At 39.1% G+C, this 19565-nt stretch overlaps 1 protein-coding gene across 1 annotated transcript in view; it reads right to left on the bottom strand.

Annotated features, from left to right (window-relative positions):
- Positions 1-6: 6 nt before the first annotated feature.
- LOC137620092 (arylsulfatase B-like) overlaps positions 7-19565 on the bottom strand; it is a 27596-nt gene continuing 8037 nt past the window's right edge. The window contains exons 4-8 of the mRNA XM_068350365.1: positions 9032-9201; positions 4125-4198; positions 2683-2848; positions 993-1090; positions 7-147 (exon numbers count right to left, since the gene is read on the bottom strand). Of these exons, the coding sequence (XP_068206466.1) occupies positions 7-147; positions 993-1090; positions 2683-2848; positions 4125-4198; positions 9032-9201 (649 nt within the window). The remainder of the gene's footprint in view (positions 148-992; positions 1091-2682; positions 2849-4124; positions 4199-9031; positions 9202-19565) is intronic.

The following is a 19565-nucleotide window of genomic DNA, read 5'->3' as shown; positions in this document are numbered from 1 at the left end:
AAGTACTTACTCATTAGAAACGACCCCTTTCCTAGAAAGCAAGGGGGAGTGCACGAAAGCAGGGCCTCGGGTTCCCCCCTCCCAGAGGGTCCCCTTCCTTCCTCTCAAGGGCCAGTTGTTACCTGCTGATGATGTGGGCGCACCGTTCTGAAATGGACGCAAATGGAAGATGTTACGTAACGTATGGTTGTTGATTGTACTTTTACTTAGATAGATTTCGTCATTTAGAGCTCTCTCTCTCTCTCTCTCTCTCTCTCTCTCTCTCTCTCTCTCTCTCTCTCTCTCTCTCTCTCTCTCTCTCCCTGAGTAAGCCCTTTTCCTAGGGTTTAGTATATGGCTCTGCTAACCTAAAAGACAAATTACATAACCTAGAGCTCTTTCTCTCTCTCTCTCTCTCTCTCTCTCTCTCTCTCTCTCTCTCTCTCTCTCTCTCTCTCTCTCCTCTGAGTAAGCCCTTTTCCTAGGGTTTAGTATATGGCTCTGCTAACCTAAAAGACAAATTACATAACCAGGTTTCAGTCGACTGTTGTGAGTTGCAGCTCTGGTAGAGAAAAAGCGAAAGCACACGAGATATATGTGTTTATAGCTGTCAAAAATTTACGTAATCAACATGAGGATTTTAATGAGGTAATTCTCTCTCTCTCTCTCTCTCTCTCTCTCTCTCTCTGCATCGGTATTATTATTATTATTATTATTATCATCATTACTTGCTTGGCTACAACCCTAGTTGGAAAAGAGCTATAAGACCAGGAATCCAACAGGGAAAATAGCCCAGTGAGGAAAGGAAACAAGGAAAAATGAAATATTTTAAGAACAGTAGCAACATCAAAGTAAACATTTCCTATGTAAACTATAAAAACTTTAACAAAACTAGAGGAAGAGAAATAAAATAGAATAGTGTGCCCGAGTGTACCCTCAAGCAAGAGATCTCTAACCCAAGACAGTGGAAGGCCATAGTACAAAAGTATAAAGTATACATAATAACAACATACGTCTGTCGAGAAAATAATGATGGTATTGTTATAGTGACCAGAGCTCTTGAGAGCCTCGACTATACGTCCCACTGCCTCGTCCATGGCCAGCACCATTCCTGGAAAAAGTTGAAAGAGAAATACTGTAAATTTTTTCATAGAGATCAGAAGAGATATAATGAATATGGCAGAATATGTTCAAGCGTCAGATAAGATCTCTGAGCGTTAAAATGTATTTTTTTTTTAATATGTACAATAGTGAAATTTTATCTTTAGTTTTCAGAGGGAGTTTGAGGGATGAGCTTGTAGTTTGAAAAGAGATTTTGAAAATATATTTGTTTTTATTTAATAAGGAACGTTGGATTTGATCTTTTAACTTAGAAACTAACGTTGGCTCTCTCTATGGAATGAATCTTTTTTCAATATGTGGAATAGTGTAATTTTATCTTTAATTTTAAGAGTTTGAGTGATGAATTTTTAGTTTGCAGTTTGAGTGATGATATTATACTTGTAGTTTGAAAAAAGATTCAATTTTTTTTAATGTAGTAAAGGATTTGTATATCCTTTTTTTTTCTTTCTTTTACTTAGAAACGAACGTTGATTGTCTCTGAGGAATAAAATGTATTTTTTTTTTTTTTTTCAATTTGTAAAGTAGTGGAATTTTATCCTTAGCTTTAAGAGGGAGTTTGAGGGAGGATCCTATACTTTGAAAAGAGTCTGATTTTTTTTTTTTATTTAATAAAGCACGTAGAATTAAACCTTTTAAATCAGTTAAATTAGTTAAAATGGTTCGGATCAGAATATTTCAATTTCGAAAGAGGCTTTTTTTAGTAATCGGTTAATGTAAAAATAACCTCTGATTAAGAAACTTTTAGATAACAAAAGTTTTAGAGTAAAAAATGTCTTAGGGTGAGAAATCTAAGCCTGTTACATGAAATTATATCCTAAAAGTAATTTCATGTAAAAATCAAGCGGAAATGTTAAAGCTTGAAGTTGATTTTAGTATTGTAAATATTTCAACTGTTTCTGATAAATATTCTGGATTCGTTATGTAATTCAATAGAAACCTAGCAAATTATTTAAATACATATGCGCATTTGTTCATTGAATATTCATATTTGCAATATTGCTGATAGAAGTCTCTCTCTCTCTCTCTCTCTCTCTCTCTCTCTCTCTCTCTCTCTCATACTTTTTTTAGATGTTTTGCCAAAAGACATCAAAAATATTTGTGGCTGAGAGGATCAATGATAACTTTTGATTTAATGTACTCTCTCTCTCTCTCTCTCTCTCTCTCTCTCTCTCTCTCTCTCTCTCATACTTTTTTAGATGTTTTTGCCAAAAGACATCAAAAATATTTGTGGCTGATAGGATCAATGATAACTTTTGATTTAATGTACTCTCTCTCTCTCTCTCTCTCTCTCTCTCTCTCTCTCTCTCATACTTTTTTAGATGTTTTGCCAAAAGACATCAAAAATATTTGTGGCTGATAGGATCAATGATAACTTTTGATTTAATGTACTCTCTCTCTCTCTCTCTCCTCTCTCTCTCTCTCTCTCTCTCTCTCTCCTCTTCCGGCATTTATTTATATCATATCAGTATTTGTTAACCGAGCTTTTTTACAGAGAGAGAGAGAGAGAGAGAGAGAGAGAGAGAGAGAGAGAGAGGGGGGTGTTTATGTGTAGAAAAACAACAAAAGACATTTTTTGAGTACCCAGCTTTTTCCTTCTCGCGTTATCCTCAATGTGTTCAAAAGGTATTGTATAATTATCAGGAACTTCTAGAGGTTCATGTACACTTTGGAAAGGCAAATACAAAAACATCGGTTCCTCTGGATTTCGAGATTCAAGAAGGTCCACCGTGTAGGATGCGAAGGAGTACTGAAAATATTGGAAAAAACGGGTGATAAACATTATGGATCGCTGGAAAACAATTGCAATTAGAAATACTTAAGTACCTGGAAGAATAAAGTAAATGTAATAATTTGGGGGTACTGGAAAAATGTAAAATACTATGAGGTTATCATGAATCGCTGGAAAAACAATTACATACTTCAATTTGAAGTACTTAAGTACTGGAAAAACTGATGTAAAGGTACTAACTTTGTGTACTGGAAAATAGTAAGAGGTTATCATGGATTGCTGGAAAATAATTGTAATTAGTACTTGAGTACTGGTAAAAATGAAGAAAAAGTAATAACTTGGGGTACTGGAAAACTGGGAAATACTAAAAGAGGTTAACATGGCTCGCTGGAAAACAATTGCAATTAGAAGTACTTAAGTATTGGGGAAAATAAATTTAAAGTAATAACTTGGGGTACTGGAAAACTGGGAAATACTAAAAGAGGTTAACATGGCTCGCTGGAAAACAATTGCAAATTTCAATTGGAAGTACTTGAATTCTGGAAAGAATACAGTAAAAGTACTAACTTGGGGGTACTGGAAAAAATACTTTAAAAGAGGTTACCATGGATTGCTGGAAAACAATAGCACATTTCAATTGGAAGTACTTGAATTCTGGAAAGAATACAGTAAAAGTACTAACTTGGGGATACTGGAAACATACATTGAAAGAGGTTATCATGGATTTCTGGAAAACAATAGCACATTTCAATTGGAAGTACTTGAATACTGGAAAAGGTACAGTAAAAATAGGAAAATGACAATTTCATTCGTTTTGTAGATTTATACAAGCTCATTTTCAGTTTATATCTTTATTAATTCTATATCAATTAAATTCTTTTAGATCTCTGTGCAAATTGGCATTATTTCTATATGTTTCTATATATATATTGTGCTCAACGATTTTAAAGTATTTAAAAACATACGCAATACATACACTATATATATATTATATATATATATATATATATAATTAATTAATTAAAAATGATCCTAACTTATTTTGAAACGTTTTCATCAAAACGATATCTGGAGAAAGAGAGAGAGAGAGAGAGAGAGAGAGAGAGAGAGAGAGATTTTACTAAAAACATAATCATTAAATATTTTTTAAAAATTATTATAGCTTGCTTTGAAATGTCATCTAAACGATCTCTCTCTCTCTCTCTCTCTCTCTCTCTCTCTCTCTCTCTCTGTCTTGAGAGAGAGAGAGAGAGAGAGAGAGAGAGAGAGAGAGAGAGAGAGAGAGGTCACTTACCGTTGAGTATTCGCCTTTCACACTATATTCCACTTCAGTGTTATTCCTGAAATCATATCCGGCTGTCGCAGCATCTGTTAAGGACAAAAGTAAATAATGATTATAATAATAATATTAATTTCAATAATAATAATAATTTTAGTCATTTTGATAATAATAATAATTTTAATAATTAGACAAAAGTGAATTGCTCATTTATCTGATGGCTTCTCTTTCGCCTGAAAAAATTTCAGCATTTTACATTGCTTAAAAATTTCAAATTTCTATTATGTTAATGCTTGGTGAAGGACGCCCTTGAAAGATACAGATTAATTTATTATTATTATTATTATTATTATTATTATTATTATTATTATTATTATTATTATTATTATTAGCCAAGCCACAACCCTGATTGAATTATCATTATTATGATGATGATGATGATGATGATGATAATTATTAATAATTATTATTATTATTATAGTAGTAGTAGTAGTAGTAGTAGTAGTAGTAGTAGTAGCCAATCTACAACCTTGGTTAGAATGTTATTATTATTATTATTATTATTATTATTATTGTTATTATTATTATTAGCCAAGCTACAACCCTAGCTGGAAAAGCAGGATGCTACAAGCCCAACGGCTCCAACAGGGAAAGTGACCCACTGAGGGACGTAAATAAGAGATTAGCATATAAACTATATACAATATAAGTAATGCATAAAAAATATAAAATATTTTAAAATCGGTAACAACGTTACAATAGATTTCTCATAAATAAGCTATATCTTATTTGCGCTGAATTTCAAGACTGAAAAAAATGAAGCTATTGTTTTTTGTACATATGTAATTTTATATATTTTTCTCTGCGTGCTTTGGCCATTCTGTGCATTCCCTTAAAAATTTATTTGCAATTTGTGCATTCACTGTTAAGTGTTATTGAGCATTCATTGGATCTTGATACCTTAATTAAGAGATTTTCCCTTTGACTTGACCATAATTGTTGCTCGCACAGCAAATGAAACTACTGAGAAAGAATTAAAGTTATATTTATCTGTTGAAATATTATTAAGGATTGATAAATTAATCCATTCGTTAATTTACAAGAGTTATATATTTACAATTAAATAAATTAAATTTCCTATTTTTTTTTTTCATCTGTTTTATGTTGAATTGATTAAATATAATGTAATAAGAGACCGGGTATAGATTATAAGTATGAATATATCAAAACCGTGATCGAGTTAATATGTTTACCGATCGTGAAATTATTTTTATTCCTCTGCTAAGCTAATGTATCAAAACATGCGCACTCTCGCGCACATACTCACGTACACATACACACACATGTATATATGAATAAATATATATGTATATCATGTGTATATGTGTTTGTGTGCGTGTATATATATATATATATATATATATATGTGTGTGTGTGTGTGTGTGTGTGTGTATGTATAAATACATATGTGTATATATATGTATGTATATATGTGTGTATATATATATGTATATGTCAATATATATGCAGTATATATGTATATATATATATATATATATATATATATATATATGTATATATATGTATGTATATATGTATGTACACACATGAATATATAAATGTATATGAATTTATATAATATAAATATATAATATATATATATATGTGTGTGTGTGTGTGTGTACATACACTACATACATACATATGTATTTATGTACACACACACATATATATATATATATATATATATATATATATATATATATATATATATATATTTGAACGCAGGTATTTTTAAACCAAGTTGTGATATGTATCCAATAAAAATGGCGCTCCAATTATCAAAAATATAAACACTGTATGTGTGTGGATATGTTACTTACAAGGATGTATAATTAATGCTAATCCCTACGCATACATAGCCGTGTGAGCACACGAGATTACCACAATGTTATGGTAGGGTAGGTCTGATATGAATTAAAATCAAATGAGGTTAGATTAGTGGGAATGTGTTCACATTGGTCCGTATAGATTGTGACCTTTGTAGTCAATTTCATTTTAAAGGTTTAAAGGTCGCTCGTGAATGGCAAAGGCAAGGGACAGTGACAGTGTCCAATTCTTTGGTAGTGGTTCGACCTAGTGGCAGAGCAATAAGCAGCTAATGAATAACACCATTGGTCCGTGATGTAAATATTTTACTAGTTTTTTATGTATATTTCGTGGTGTGGGTTCGAATCCTTGACTGGGTAGAGTCCATCATCCATGTAACTCCTCTTTGAATTTACTGTAAGTGATAGGGAAGTAACAGTCGCTGTAAGCATCGTTTGGATTTTATATATATATATATATATATATATATATATATATATATATATATATATATATGTATATATATAGATAGATAGATAGATAGATTGATATATGAATTTTATATATATACATATATATATATATATATATATATATATATATATATATATATTATATATATGTGTATATATACATAGAGTATTAAAAGCTATTTGCCAGGGTACCTTCAGCTAAAGCTGTATTACTACAGATTTTTTTACGTTTCAGCTATCGTGTGGAGTCTATTTCACATGGCTGTTTACCTTATGTACTTTGACTTGTTCCAAGTTTCAGCATTTAATTATTACAGATAAATACATCGGCTTACCTTGGTCGGTTGCAGAATTGTCTACCAAAATACATGACATTGGCTTTTTCTGCTTAGTAGCCCGACGGCTTAACCCTATATGATACAGGTCATTGTCCTAGCAAGCGGTAGGCCGGGAGCGGTCCGCAACCTACCAAACGAGATCAATATGCTATACCAGTGAATCACGAGCCCACGTTGGCTGCTGGTTCCAGTTTTTTGTGTCAGAAGAATTCCTCAGAAAGGAAATAGAAAAGTCACTCCTTGGCCTGGGGTTATCTCAGTCGACTCCTACGAAATATTTGAATACTGTTGCCTGAGTAAATATAGGCATTTTCCGGTTTGTATACATAACTATGTAGACAGCCCTTCCCTTTGTTTTTTCTGCCTGTGTAAACAAGTACGGGTATGTACATACCTTTACGGAAAAGTCTCGATATACGTTTTTCTCTGTGTTTTTTCAAGTTGTTAAGACGAATTGTATATGACCTATTGCGATTAGTGTTATCTTTTCGGCCACGGATATATTTTATCTGTTTATTCTTTATCAGTTGATTCTTACGTTTGGTGTTTTATATAACTTACAGAAGTAATGAAAATTTAAAGGTCATTATACGATCTAACTTATAGGTATTTTCTTTTTATGTTTCGTGTTTATATTACTTATTAAAGGTTTAAAGACCGCTCATTAATGGCAGAGGTAAGGGACAGTGACATTACCCTTACAAGCAGGACAGTGGCCTGGAGACTGATCATATATACATATGATCAGTGCCGAAGCCCTCTCTCCTCCCAAACTAGGACCAGAGAGGTCCAGGCAATGGATGGTGAAGACTCAGCAGGCAGACCTATAGGCACCCCCAATCCTTAGATCACAATGGTGGTGAGGTTGCAGACACTAAAGAAACTAACGAGTTTGAGCAGTACTCGAACCCTCGTCTGGCGATCACCAAGCACAGACGTTACCAATAGGCCACAACAACTTCATTAAGAAATAATGAAAAATTAAGGCTTATGAAAAGATCTAATTTATAGGTAAGTGTTATGTCGATATTTAAAACTTGAAAGTTAGTTATTCGGTTTCAAGGTATGTTATGGTCACAGAAATTAACTAAGTTTGAAGTCTCTGTGACAACGATGTCCAAACTTATGGCTGATCACGTGATATGGACGTATTGCTCGACCGTGACTGTGACCTTTGACCTTCCAAAATTTTATCACTTCCAGCTCTTTACATATCACTTTAAAAACCTTGCAAATTTCACTACTTTCGATTAAAATTGTGGCCGTATGGTTGATGACTGGCATTTGACATTTTGCTTGACCTTGACCATGAACTCGACCTTGACTTCGACCTTATAATTTATTAGTTGGCGTGGATTTTCATACACTCAAATATGAACCAAGTTTGAAGTCTGGGACAATGATGTCCAAACGTATGGTTGATTACGGGAATCGGACATTTTGCTTGAATGTGACCTTGACCTTCCAAAATTTCCAGCTTTTTACATAACAGTTAATCCCTGCAAGGTTCATTGCGATTCAAATTATGGTCAGGTATTCACTAACAAACACACACACACAAACAAACATACAAAAAGAGGATAAAACTTAATCTTCGTTGGTGGAGATAATTTGAAGATGGCTATCTCTTATTATCTTAAGAACTTCGAGCCCGATATTCAAGAGTACCAAGAGGAAATTTTAAAGGACCAAAGCGGAAAATAGTAAAAGTACGCATTTATAAAAGTACGCATTTATAAAAATGTCTATATATCTATATATATGAACACATATAAATACACACACGCATGTATACATATATATATATATATATATATATATATATATATATATATATATACACATACATATAAACACACGTATATATATATATATATATATATATATATATATATATATATATATATACATGTGTGTGTATTTATGTGTTCATGTATATATAGATATATAGACATTTTTATAAATGCGTACATTATGAATGTACATATATATATATATATATATATATATATATATATATATATATATATATATATATATATATATATATATATATACCGTATGAATATATGCTAATAAACTAAGTCACCGTAAACTCCTTTATCATAGTACTCTAAAGGCTTCCCATAGTATATGAAAAAAAAAAAATAGAAGTAATACATTCACCCTTACTGGAATGCAGCAAAAATACAGTATAGATTTATCTGACGATAAGCTAAAAAAGTAATTATTGACTACTTACAGTTGTGATTCATTCCAGCCGGGCATGCCACCTCCTCCCCCTCCTCATTCATCTGATCTCCTCGCCTGGTGTGGTGGTAGTAGTCCTCAGCCCCTGTGTAGTAGCCCCAAAAGGTGTCGAAACCACGACTCGTCGGGGTGTAGTCCCAGGAACAGAATCCCAGGTGCCATCTGGCGGGCGAAATGACAATTATTATTATTATTATTATTATTATTATTATTATTATTATTATTATTATTACTATTACTATTACTATTATTATTATTATTATTATTGTTATTAATATTATTACTATTTTTACTTTTAATATTCAGTAGTGCACGCGGTGAACCGTCAAATATATATATATATATATATATATATATATATATATATATATATATATATATATATATATATATATATATATATAACGGATTTTGAGCGAAGCGAAAAATCTATTTTTGGGTGAGATAGCCATGTCGTCCTGATGGAAGTTCCTATAGGGTAGCTTCCTAGGGTATATTACAACTACGGCGATATTCCCAGAGAATTTACCTTAAGGTACCAGAATTCTAACTCCTGGAGCGAGTATCCCTCGTGAAAGGGATATCGCGACATATCAGAGGACGTATTCTAGACACGTCACATGGCAATCTACGACCTGAACAGAGATTCGTCTCGTAGGAGGGAGATTGACGAGATACGAATTCGGGAAAGAAAAAGGGGAGCCGCTCCCAAGGCTTCCCTATCCCCCGATTCGTATGCGTGCCTGGCGCCAATCCTGGCGCCATCTGTATTCCTTGTAGCGTACACGAGGTGCTACAGATACTGTATGTAGGGAGGGGTCCTACAGCCCTTTCTTAGAAAGGCAAGGGCGGGTCCATCAGGACGACATGGCTATCTCACCCAAAAATAGATTTTTCGCTTCGCTCAAAATCCGTTTTTTGGGCTCAAGCCATGTCGTCCTGATGGAAGTGTACCAGAGCATTACTGTATCTGTGGATTCTCAGAACGTGCCGTACTCCCCGGAGGTAATTTTTTCCCGGTCGACTGGACCTAGAGACCTAAGATGTTACCGTTATACATCTTTTCAACTAACTATAAACTATGTTAGAGCTTCCTGCCCCCTACAGGGAAGAGTCCTACTAGACTCTGGAAAAGTCTCGAAGAGTACATATATCTATGTACGAATACCAGGCAAGCTAATATAGTGGTCTCGCCCTATATTAAGTAAAGCATAGTTTGTAAAGGACCACTGCGTCAATATGAAATATCGACCAGTTTTCCGCACAATACTTGTATTGGACAAAGGTTTTATATCCGCATAGGAGGAAAACCAATGCAACATAGCTTGCATAAAGGAACAATTCTATTAGAATTATCCCAGATAAGGTACATAGAATGAATGCTCAATTATACCAGTAAATTGACACAGGTGAAGGAGACGCAAGGTTCTCAAGAACCAGATTATTGACAGGCAATAAATAGACAGGTTAACCACAATTATATATATATATATATATATATATATATATATATATAAGAAGAGGATAACCCAAAACTTTAAGCATAAGTATGATAGTAAACAGGGCTTGTTTGTCTGAAAGAAAAACATTAGATGCCACTTTTAAGATACCGAGGTATCAAAGTCATAAAAGCCTGTATTACAAATCAATGACATTAGCGTTAGAAACGCTCGGCACACATGTCTGCACTTATGCTAGGTTCACCTTCGGAAATGGAACAGTCTGGATGGGCAACACAGTGCCCTCACTTAGTTTGTAGTACAGTATGTAACTACACACTCACCCTGGAATTAATCGTCCCAATTAAGACCACTGTTCCTCGCAGAGTTAAACAGTAGGGTTAACACCGCGACCCACTGCTACCACAGATCTCTTTTAGTTCCTCTACTTGCTTCGCATAGTGGCGAAAGAACACTCTGGAAGACTTCCAGCCAGTGTATGAACGGAGATGTTCAAAATCCATGCAATTAAAGAAATTTAAGAATGAGGCAACTTTCCTCGGATCGTGACCTGCGGGTGTATTGTCAGGATCCGCTCTGCGAATAAAATATGTGATTTTTGCTCTGAGTTGATTCAGAGATAAATTTGAGCCTGATGTTTCTCCCCTGAATAGTTGACCACCCTTGAAGTCTGAAGTTCTATGAAGATAGACCTTTAGGCATTCTACTGGACATAGAGATGCATCTTCTTTCAGAGGGCAGATTCTCCAGGGACCCCACCTGTTGGTGGGTAACTCATTCTTGGCGAGAAACGTAGGATCCGGAAACAGGTTCAGTTCTTCCCCATCCAGGAACTGAACACGACCTGCCTCTCTCGAGAGGCTACAATTTCACTAACCCTGGCCCCGGACGCGAGTGCAAATTAGGAAAATAACTTTTTGTGTCAAATCCTTTAACGCACATTCTTCATTGCTCAACAGAGAAGCGAAATGAAGAACTTGTCTAAAGACCATGAAATGGGCTTTGGAGGTGCTGAAGGTCTGAGCCTAGCACAGGCTTTCGGGACTTTATTAAAGATCTCGTTACCTAGGTCGACCTGGAAGGCATATAGAATGGGTCTTGTCAAAGCAGACTTACACGCTGAAATCGTGTTCGCTGCCAACCTTTGACCATGGAGGTGGGGAAAAAAGATAAGCAGAAGTCTGTCAAGATCTCCTGCGGAATCTTCGCCTTGACAAAAGGCCACCCATTTTCTCCAAGATGACTCATATTGCCTTCTAGTAGATTTGCATTTATATTCCTCAATGAAGTCTATACTGGCTTTCGAAATCCCGAAACGCTTTCTCACCGCTAGGGAGAGACAATCATGAACTGCAGGGTCCGGGTTTTCTGTAATGAAGCGCAGACAGTTGACTTCTGGACTCGCTGGGTCAGAACTGGATGAGAATTTAGTCAACATAATTGATAGGCGTATCCCTTCTCGTGTGCTAAGGTACCGAGTGAAGGACAAACCGTGGTTCAATGATGATTGTAGACGTGCTTTTTTGGAGAAGCAGGAGGCCTATCAACTTTGGAAGGGTAACAGATCAGATTTGACCTGGAACAACTATACTCAGCTTCGAGCTTTTGCTCAGAGAGTTTATGCCTCAACTGAAAAGGAGTACAATTTAACCATAAAAGAAACCCTTTCTGGTACAACTCAGGAACATAAATGGTGGTCTACCCTTAAATCTGCACTCTTTGGTGTAGATGCAACAGTTCCTCCTTTACTTAAACCAGATGGCTCAGTCACTCACTGTCCAAAGGAAAAGGCAACCCTTTTGGCTGATGTTTTTGACAGTAAACAGAGTAATGAAAAACTTGAACTTCCTCATTCCTGTTTTCCTGAGGCTAAACTAACTAGTTTAGCTTTTCGATCTCGTGAGATTAAAGCTCTGTTGATGGACCTTGATGCTTATGGAGGTGTAGACCCAAATGGTATTTTTCCTTTGTTTTTTATAAAGACAGCAGATTTCTTAGCTCCAAAGTTATCTGTTATTTTGCGCAAGTTAGCAAGAAGAGGAGCGTTTAGCACTAGTTGGAGAATTGGTAATGTTACTCCTCTATGTAAATGTGTTTGTGGTAGCTCAAATCCCACTGATTACCGCCCAATTTCCATAACTCCCATATTATCTAAAGTTTTTGAACGTCTTCTGGCAAAACGTCTTAATAGGTTTGCTGAAGGTAATCATCTCTTCCCTAGTTTGCAATTTGGTTTTCGTAAAGGCCTTGGAGCATGTGATGCCCTTCTTACAATCTCCAATGCTGTACAGAAATCCCTTGATTGTGGTCGGGAAGTTCGTATGATTGGCCTTGATTTTAGTGCTGCCTTTGACCGTGTTAATCATGAGGCCCTTGTTTTCAAACTGAAACAGTTGGGAGTGGGTGGGTCGTTTCTTAGCATTATTATTGATTTTTTAAGTAATAGATCTCAAAGAGTTGTTGTTGATGGGCACCATAGTGATTATAGGAATGTGATATCCGGTGTTCCACAGGGTAGTGTTCTTGGCCCATTACTTTTCATACTATATACACATGACATGTGGTTTGGCCTAGAAAACAAGCTTGTTGCATATGCAGATGATGCTACTCTCTTTGCATCAATTCCATCCCCTGAATGTAGATCTAGGGTTGGTGAATCCCTTAATAGAGATTTAGCTAGAATTAGTGCATGGTGCAAATTATGGGGTATGAAGTTGAATCCTAACAAAACTCAAAGTATGATTGTAAGTAGGTCAAGGACGGTGGTTCCTCAACATCCGGATCTCAGTATTGATAATGTTTCTTTAAATATGTATGACTCTTTCAAAATTTTAGGTGTGATTCTCGACAGTAAATTTACTTTTGAGAAACATATAAGGTCTGTGTCTTCTTCAATTTCACAAAAAATAGGCTTATTGAGAAAGTCTTTCAAGATTTTCGGTGATCAATCTATTCTGAAGAAGTGTTTTAATTCTTTCATTCTACCTTGTTTTGAGTATTGTTCTCCTGTCTGGTGTTCAGCTGCTGATTCTCATCTTAATTTGTTGGACAGAAACTTACGGTCTATTAAATTTCTTATTCCTGATCTAGATATTAATCTCTGGCACCGTCGTTCAATTAGTTCATTATGTATGTTGCATAAGATTTTTCACAACTCTGACCATCCTTTACATTCAGATCTCCCTGGACAATTCTATCCTGTTCGTAATACTAGGCAGGCAGTTAATTCTAATAGCCAGGCCTTCTCCATCACGAGGCTCAATACTACGCAGTACTCTAGAAGTTTTATTCCAGCTGTGACCAAGTTGTGGAATGATCTTCCTAATCGGGTGGTTGAATCAGTAGAACTTCAAAAGTTCAAAGTTGGAGCAAATGCTTTTTGGTTGACCAGGCGGACATAGTCTTTTTATAGTTTATGACATATTTGTTTTTGATGTTGTTGATAGTTTATTATATGACATGTCTGTTTTGACGTTGTTTCTTATTTTAGAATGATTTATTGTTAATTTGTTCTCTTCATTTATTTATTTCCTTATTTCCTTTCCTCACTGGGCTATTTTTCCCTGTTGGAGCCCCTGGGCTTATAGCATCTTGCTTTTCCAACTAGGGTTGTAGCTTGGATAGTAATAATAATAATAATAATAATGGTAGTGGTACAAACTTCAGCTACAGTTCCAATGCCAGGAGGAACCACACGCTGTTCGGCCACTTGTGGGCCACTATTGCCGCTACCCTTTGAAGGATCTCAGTTTGTTGAGGACCCTCAACAGAAGGTTGTGAGGAGGGAACAGATAAATCTTGGACCATCTGTTCCAGTCGAGGGACATCGCGTCCACTGCTTCCGCTAAGGGGTCCTCGTACGGGGCACGTACAGGGGCAACTTCTTGTTGTCTTTCGTCGCAAAGAGGTCTATCTGCAGTTCTGGGACTGATTCAGAATGAAGGAGAATGATCCTGCGTCTAAGGACCATTCCGACTCTATCGGTGTGAACCTGGATAGAGCGTCCGCTGTCACATTGCGGACTCCTTGAAGGTGAACTGCCGACAGGTACCACTTCTTCTTTTCCGCCAATCGGAAGACGGCCAACATCACCTGGTTGAGAGGTGGTGACCTCGATCCTTGTCGATTCAAGTATCTTACAACTACCTCGCTGTCTATTACCACTTTATGTGGAACGAATGACGCGGGGAGACTTTCTTTAAGGTAAGGAGCACTGCCCTAGCTTCTAGAAAGTTTTATGAGAAAGGTCTTGAATAGCCTGGACCAAGTCCCCTGGACTTTTTTCCGATGAGAGTGACCTCCCCATCCCTCCTTTGAGGCGTCTGAGTGAATCGTCACCGACGGGGGAGGTGGCTGAAGAAGAACCTGACTTCTTTAGATGTCTGGCTTGGGACCAAGGCCTGAGAAGAGTACTTAGCCGAAGCGGCTGGTCTTCTCAGATCTCTTCACGCGTTTCATGCATAACTTCTCCAAACTCCGATTGCATCCTTTAGCTGTGCTCTTAGCACTGGGTCTGTCACCGAAGCAAACTGGAGAGAGCGCAGTACTCTCTCCTGCTCGTGTCTTGATATCCTTTCGGAATCTTGAAGTCTCTTGACAGAACCCGCTATCTCCTTCCTTTTCTTCGCTGGGGTGGAGAAACGGTGTGACAAAAGGTCCCAGTGGATCTTAGCCACTGGAACTTTTGAGATGGAGAAAGTCGAGACTTTTTCTGTTGATCTTGAAGCCTAGGTACTCTAGGAACTGGATCACTGACTGGAAGCTTGCAAGCATTCTGTCTCGGATGCTGCCCACACCAACCAGTCGTCCAGGTAGGCTACTACCTGAATTCCCTTTAGGCGAAATTGTTTGAGAGCTACGCTCGCAAGCTTCGTAAAAATCCTTGGGGCTATGTTTAGCCCGAATGGCATGGCTCCGAAGGCGTATAGTCTTCGCTGTAGCCTGAACCCTAGGTAGGGGGAGAGTCGATGGCTAATTGGAATGTGCCAGTAGGCATCTGACAAGTCTATAGAGACGGAATATGCCCTCTTGGGCAGTAAGGTCCTTATGTGTTGCAGTGTTAGCATTTTGAATTTGCAATTCACTATGAACTTGTTAAGTGGCGACAAGTCCAGAATGACTCTGAGCTTTTCCGAGTCTTTCTTGGGAACACAAAACAGCCTCCCTTAGAAATTGATGGGCTTCACCCTTTTTCTCCAACCGTTCTTGAACGTACTCCTCCATAACGGGGGTGGAGTGTTGGAAAAACCGAAGGTACGGGGGTGGAGTGCTGTACCAGCTCCCGCCCAATCCATTCTTGAGTAGGCTGTGGGCCCAGGGATCGAAGGTCCACCGATCCCGAAATTTCAGAAGTCTCCCTCCTACCGGTATCACCTCACTTGGACTGCCGTCCTGAGGTCTTGCCTTCCTGACCACGACCACCCCTGAATCCCCTTCCCCTTGAGGGGCGTCTAGACGAGCCTCTGGCTGCTCCTCTAGGCTTTGCTCGGAAGGAAGTAGACTGCCCTTCGAACGCTGGGGTGAATGCCGTGGACTGTGTCGACACGGCCTGGGGTACCCACTGAAAGGTGGTCGGGGTTTGTGCCACGATCTGGGGCACTGGGGGCAATGGCAATTGCAGTTGCTGTTGCTGTCTAAGAGGCTTGGCTGGCCGAGACGGTAGCCTAGTCCTCATAGTCTTCCTCTTTGGTTGAGGACCCTCATCCGGGGAAGACTTTCTTTTGATAGCCAGGTCCCACTTCTGGAGAAGGTTTCTATTCTCCAAGGTGGCTTTATCAAAAACTTCTTTGACCAAGTCGGTAGGGAAAAAGGTCTTTTCCCCAAATGTTGGAGGAGATTAGTTTCTTTAGCTCGTGCCTCACTGTAGCCGAGGTAAACACGAACTCCCTACAAGCTCTCCTTGCCTTGACGAAGCCATAAAGGTCCTTCGTCACTGTGGCCAGATGAGGCTTGGCCACTACCATGAACATTTCATGGACCTTGGGGTCACTTGCCATCGTCTCGAGAGTAGTCTGAAGAGACATTGAGGCAGTCAGTCTTTCTTTTGTATCGAACTCACTTCGCAAAAGAAAGTCAGACAGCTTAGGGAGGTCCTTGCCGAACTGACGTCCGGCAATATCAGCCTCCAACTTCCCCACTTAGAACGTAAGATGGACGTCCTTCCAATCTTTGTGGTCCATAGGCAGGGCCAGCGACAAGGGTTTACACTCCTCTAGGGAGGGGCAAGACTTGCCGGCCTCGATTGCTTTTAGTACAGCCAGAAACCCTTTCTGTAAAAGGGGGAAGGCTCTAGTAGGCGAGGACACAAAGGAAGGGAGCTTCCTATTCAATGCAGCTACCTTTGAGTTAGAGAAGCCCCTCTCTTTCATCGAAGATGAAAGTAGAGCTTGAGCCTTAGCATGGTCATCACTATGACCTCCTTCGGCTCTGCCTCCTCCTTTGAAGCTGGTTCCTTCCTCAGCCGGACATAACAGTCCGGATATGGTGCCTTGCTGGGCCAGAATTCCACCCTCCAGGGGAACTGAGCCCAGCATATCCGAGATGACGATCTTTCCAGTCGTCATCGACATGTGCTCAGCATACCTCCATGGGTTAGCATCCGAGCACAAAGGAAGGTCTTTCACATTGAGCTTTTCTGGGGCCCATGTGATTCTGCAAGGCACTGCATTCGCAGTTCCATTGCAGCCGCCTTCTCCTGATTCTCCTTCTGCATTTGTTGGATCATTCCAACAATAGAAGAGAGGGCCTGTCCCAGCTCTACTGGGAGACCGGCCGATGTAGAGGGACTTGAACTTCATCCTGGGCTTCTGCAAGGAGGTCTTCCTCCTGACACCCGTCCACATCAGATATCCTGTCATTTAGCTGGATGTCTTGCATCGCGACCGCGACTTCAGCATCCACCTGGATCTGAACTTAGGGGATCTCCTCTTGAGGCTGGGGAATCACTGCATCAGCTGATGCCTTAGGGAAAAGATACGCCCTCATCTTCTCACTTGGAAGATAAGGGCCAGAAGTGTACTTTTGGAAGCCCCTTACCCAGGTACGAAGCTTCTTCCTAGCTATTTAAATGTCTCATTAATCAGGTTAGTGCATACAGTACATACCTGAGGGTCCCAATACCGGAGATCATCCTTGGAGACAGCGTATGCTGCGTGTCTCCTACAAAACTCATGTCCGCAGAGGTTCTTGCTGCTGACATTGCAGAAAGCACTTCCCCACTTCGGAGTGTCCTTCTGTAAAGAGAAGAAATTTCCATGAGTATCAAGTGAACTATGTATCACTGGATATGCATAGTATAGCATAACAATTCAGAAATTAAAGACACACACTTGTGTTTCCCTCACAACCCATTGCTGCAGCCTTCCAGATAATAAAATCAAAATGGTTTATCTCTACTAGAGTAACCAGTGCAAAGTTTCCAGAGGAAACAGGTGGAGCTCACACCTAGGCAATGATTTTAAAATCCGGGATAATAGACAGGGAAGAACTCTGCTTCTTGTCTGAAGGCAACAGCAAAGGGCCGTGCAGGAAAACACAATAGTGTTAGAAGATACAGTGCTGTACCTAAACTTTTACTATAGTTTTCTTCTTACTGTATATGCTATACAGAAGAATACTAGTACAGTATAGGAGGATGTGTGCCGGCCTGCCTTTGCCGGCCGGCACACACCACAATTAGCTTTAAAGTATACTACTTAACAGCTATAGGGCGGCAGCCCTCTGGTTCAAATGCCTGTGCTGGCGGCAGCAGCTGCCGGCCAGCAACAGCCAGTGTTGGCCGGCAATGATTGCCGGCCAGCAACTACACAAGGTAGTACCCAGCTGCCGGCCACACTCTTGGTGACCGGCAGACAATGACTGACATAAGCCGGCCGGCAAAGGTACAAGACCGATGCCAGCCGGCAGCAAAAGAACCAGAAGACTACACCTGCCCGGCTGCCGGCCTCATAGGCCGGCAGCCGGGACAGGTACAGCACTAGAAGAAAATAGAATGGATGCCGGGATAAGAGTGTACACAACCCCCCAAGCCCGGCAACCGAAAGAGTGCATATAAGGAAGGGGAGAAACTTAATTCAGGCTTCCTTGACCAATGCCGTCCGGCTCTGCCGGCAGGCATGGATGAGGGACCAAGAGAGGTCCGGGCAGCACTCGAAAACATAAGACCCTTGCCGTCCAGCATCTCTGCCGGCCGGCAATGGGCTTAGTCAATTCCACATCCCAACCTATACTAGGTCCAGAAGTAGAATGACATACAGTACAGTAATACCCCTGCCGGCCAGCTCTGCCGGCCGGCAAGGTACAGTACAGTAATGGCTAGGCCATTACGGAGATAGAGGGGGAAGGGACAAGAGGGTCCTGCCAACCTTGCTTTAGTGACAGATCACCCGCAGCCAAGAACTTTGTCTTAGCCTAAGGGAGATCTAAGGGAAAGGGCCAGCACAGTAGTATAATACCTGCCAGCTTCCAGAGCACCAAAGCAAGGAAGGCGTTGCTACTCCCAAGGGAAGATTTTATCCTCCCCGAGAACAGCAACAGGACTTAGTCTGGTCGATCACACAAGAAGGAATCATAACTACAGAAACCTTCGATAGTGACCTAAGGGAGCTAAGCTCCCTTTGTAAGTGTTAGGTCAGCGAGGGAGACTCTGCCCCAAGCCAGACAACACGGACTCAGACTAAAAACTCTGTTGTTCTGTCCCTCTTTGAACCAGACTCTGCTGGAACAGGAAGGTACAGTAACACCCTAGTATAGTTTTATCGAAAATAAATTCGGAAAAAACCACTTAGGGATAAGCCCAAGGCTTAAACAGAGGGAAAGGGATTGCATACCTTCTCCGAAGAAAAGAAAGCAACCGGGGAGTATAATAAAGTATACTAAGGCTCCATAAGCAAATAGCCTAGGCACCAAGAGAATCGATTACCTGATTCACCGAAACTCTCACGTATACAATCTTGGAAATATTCCACACAGTCTAAAATGTATAAAATATAGCCTAAAGCTTCAATAAAATTTTAATTACACTCGGAAAAACCAAAATCATGCATTAAGTACTAGGACCAAACGACT

Source organism: Palaemon carinicauda, chromosome 26, assembly GCF_036898095.1.
Source record: "Palaemon carinicauda isolate YSFRI2023 chromosome 26, ASM3689809v2, whole genome shotgun sequence".
Lineage (NCBI taxonomy): Eukaryota > Metazoa > Arthropoda > Malacostraca > Decapoda > Palaemonidae > Palaemon > Palaemon carinicauda.
The sequence above is the reverse complement of the archived record's forward strand: the minus strand, read 5'-3'. Positions and strand labels throughout refer to the sequence as shown.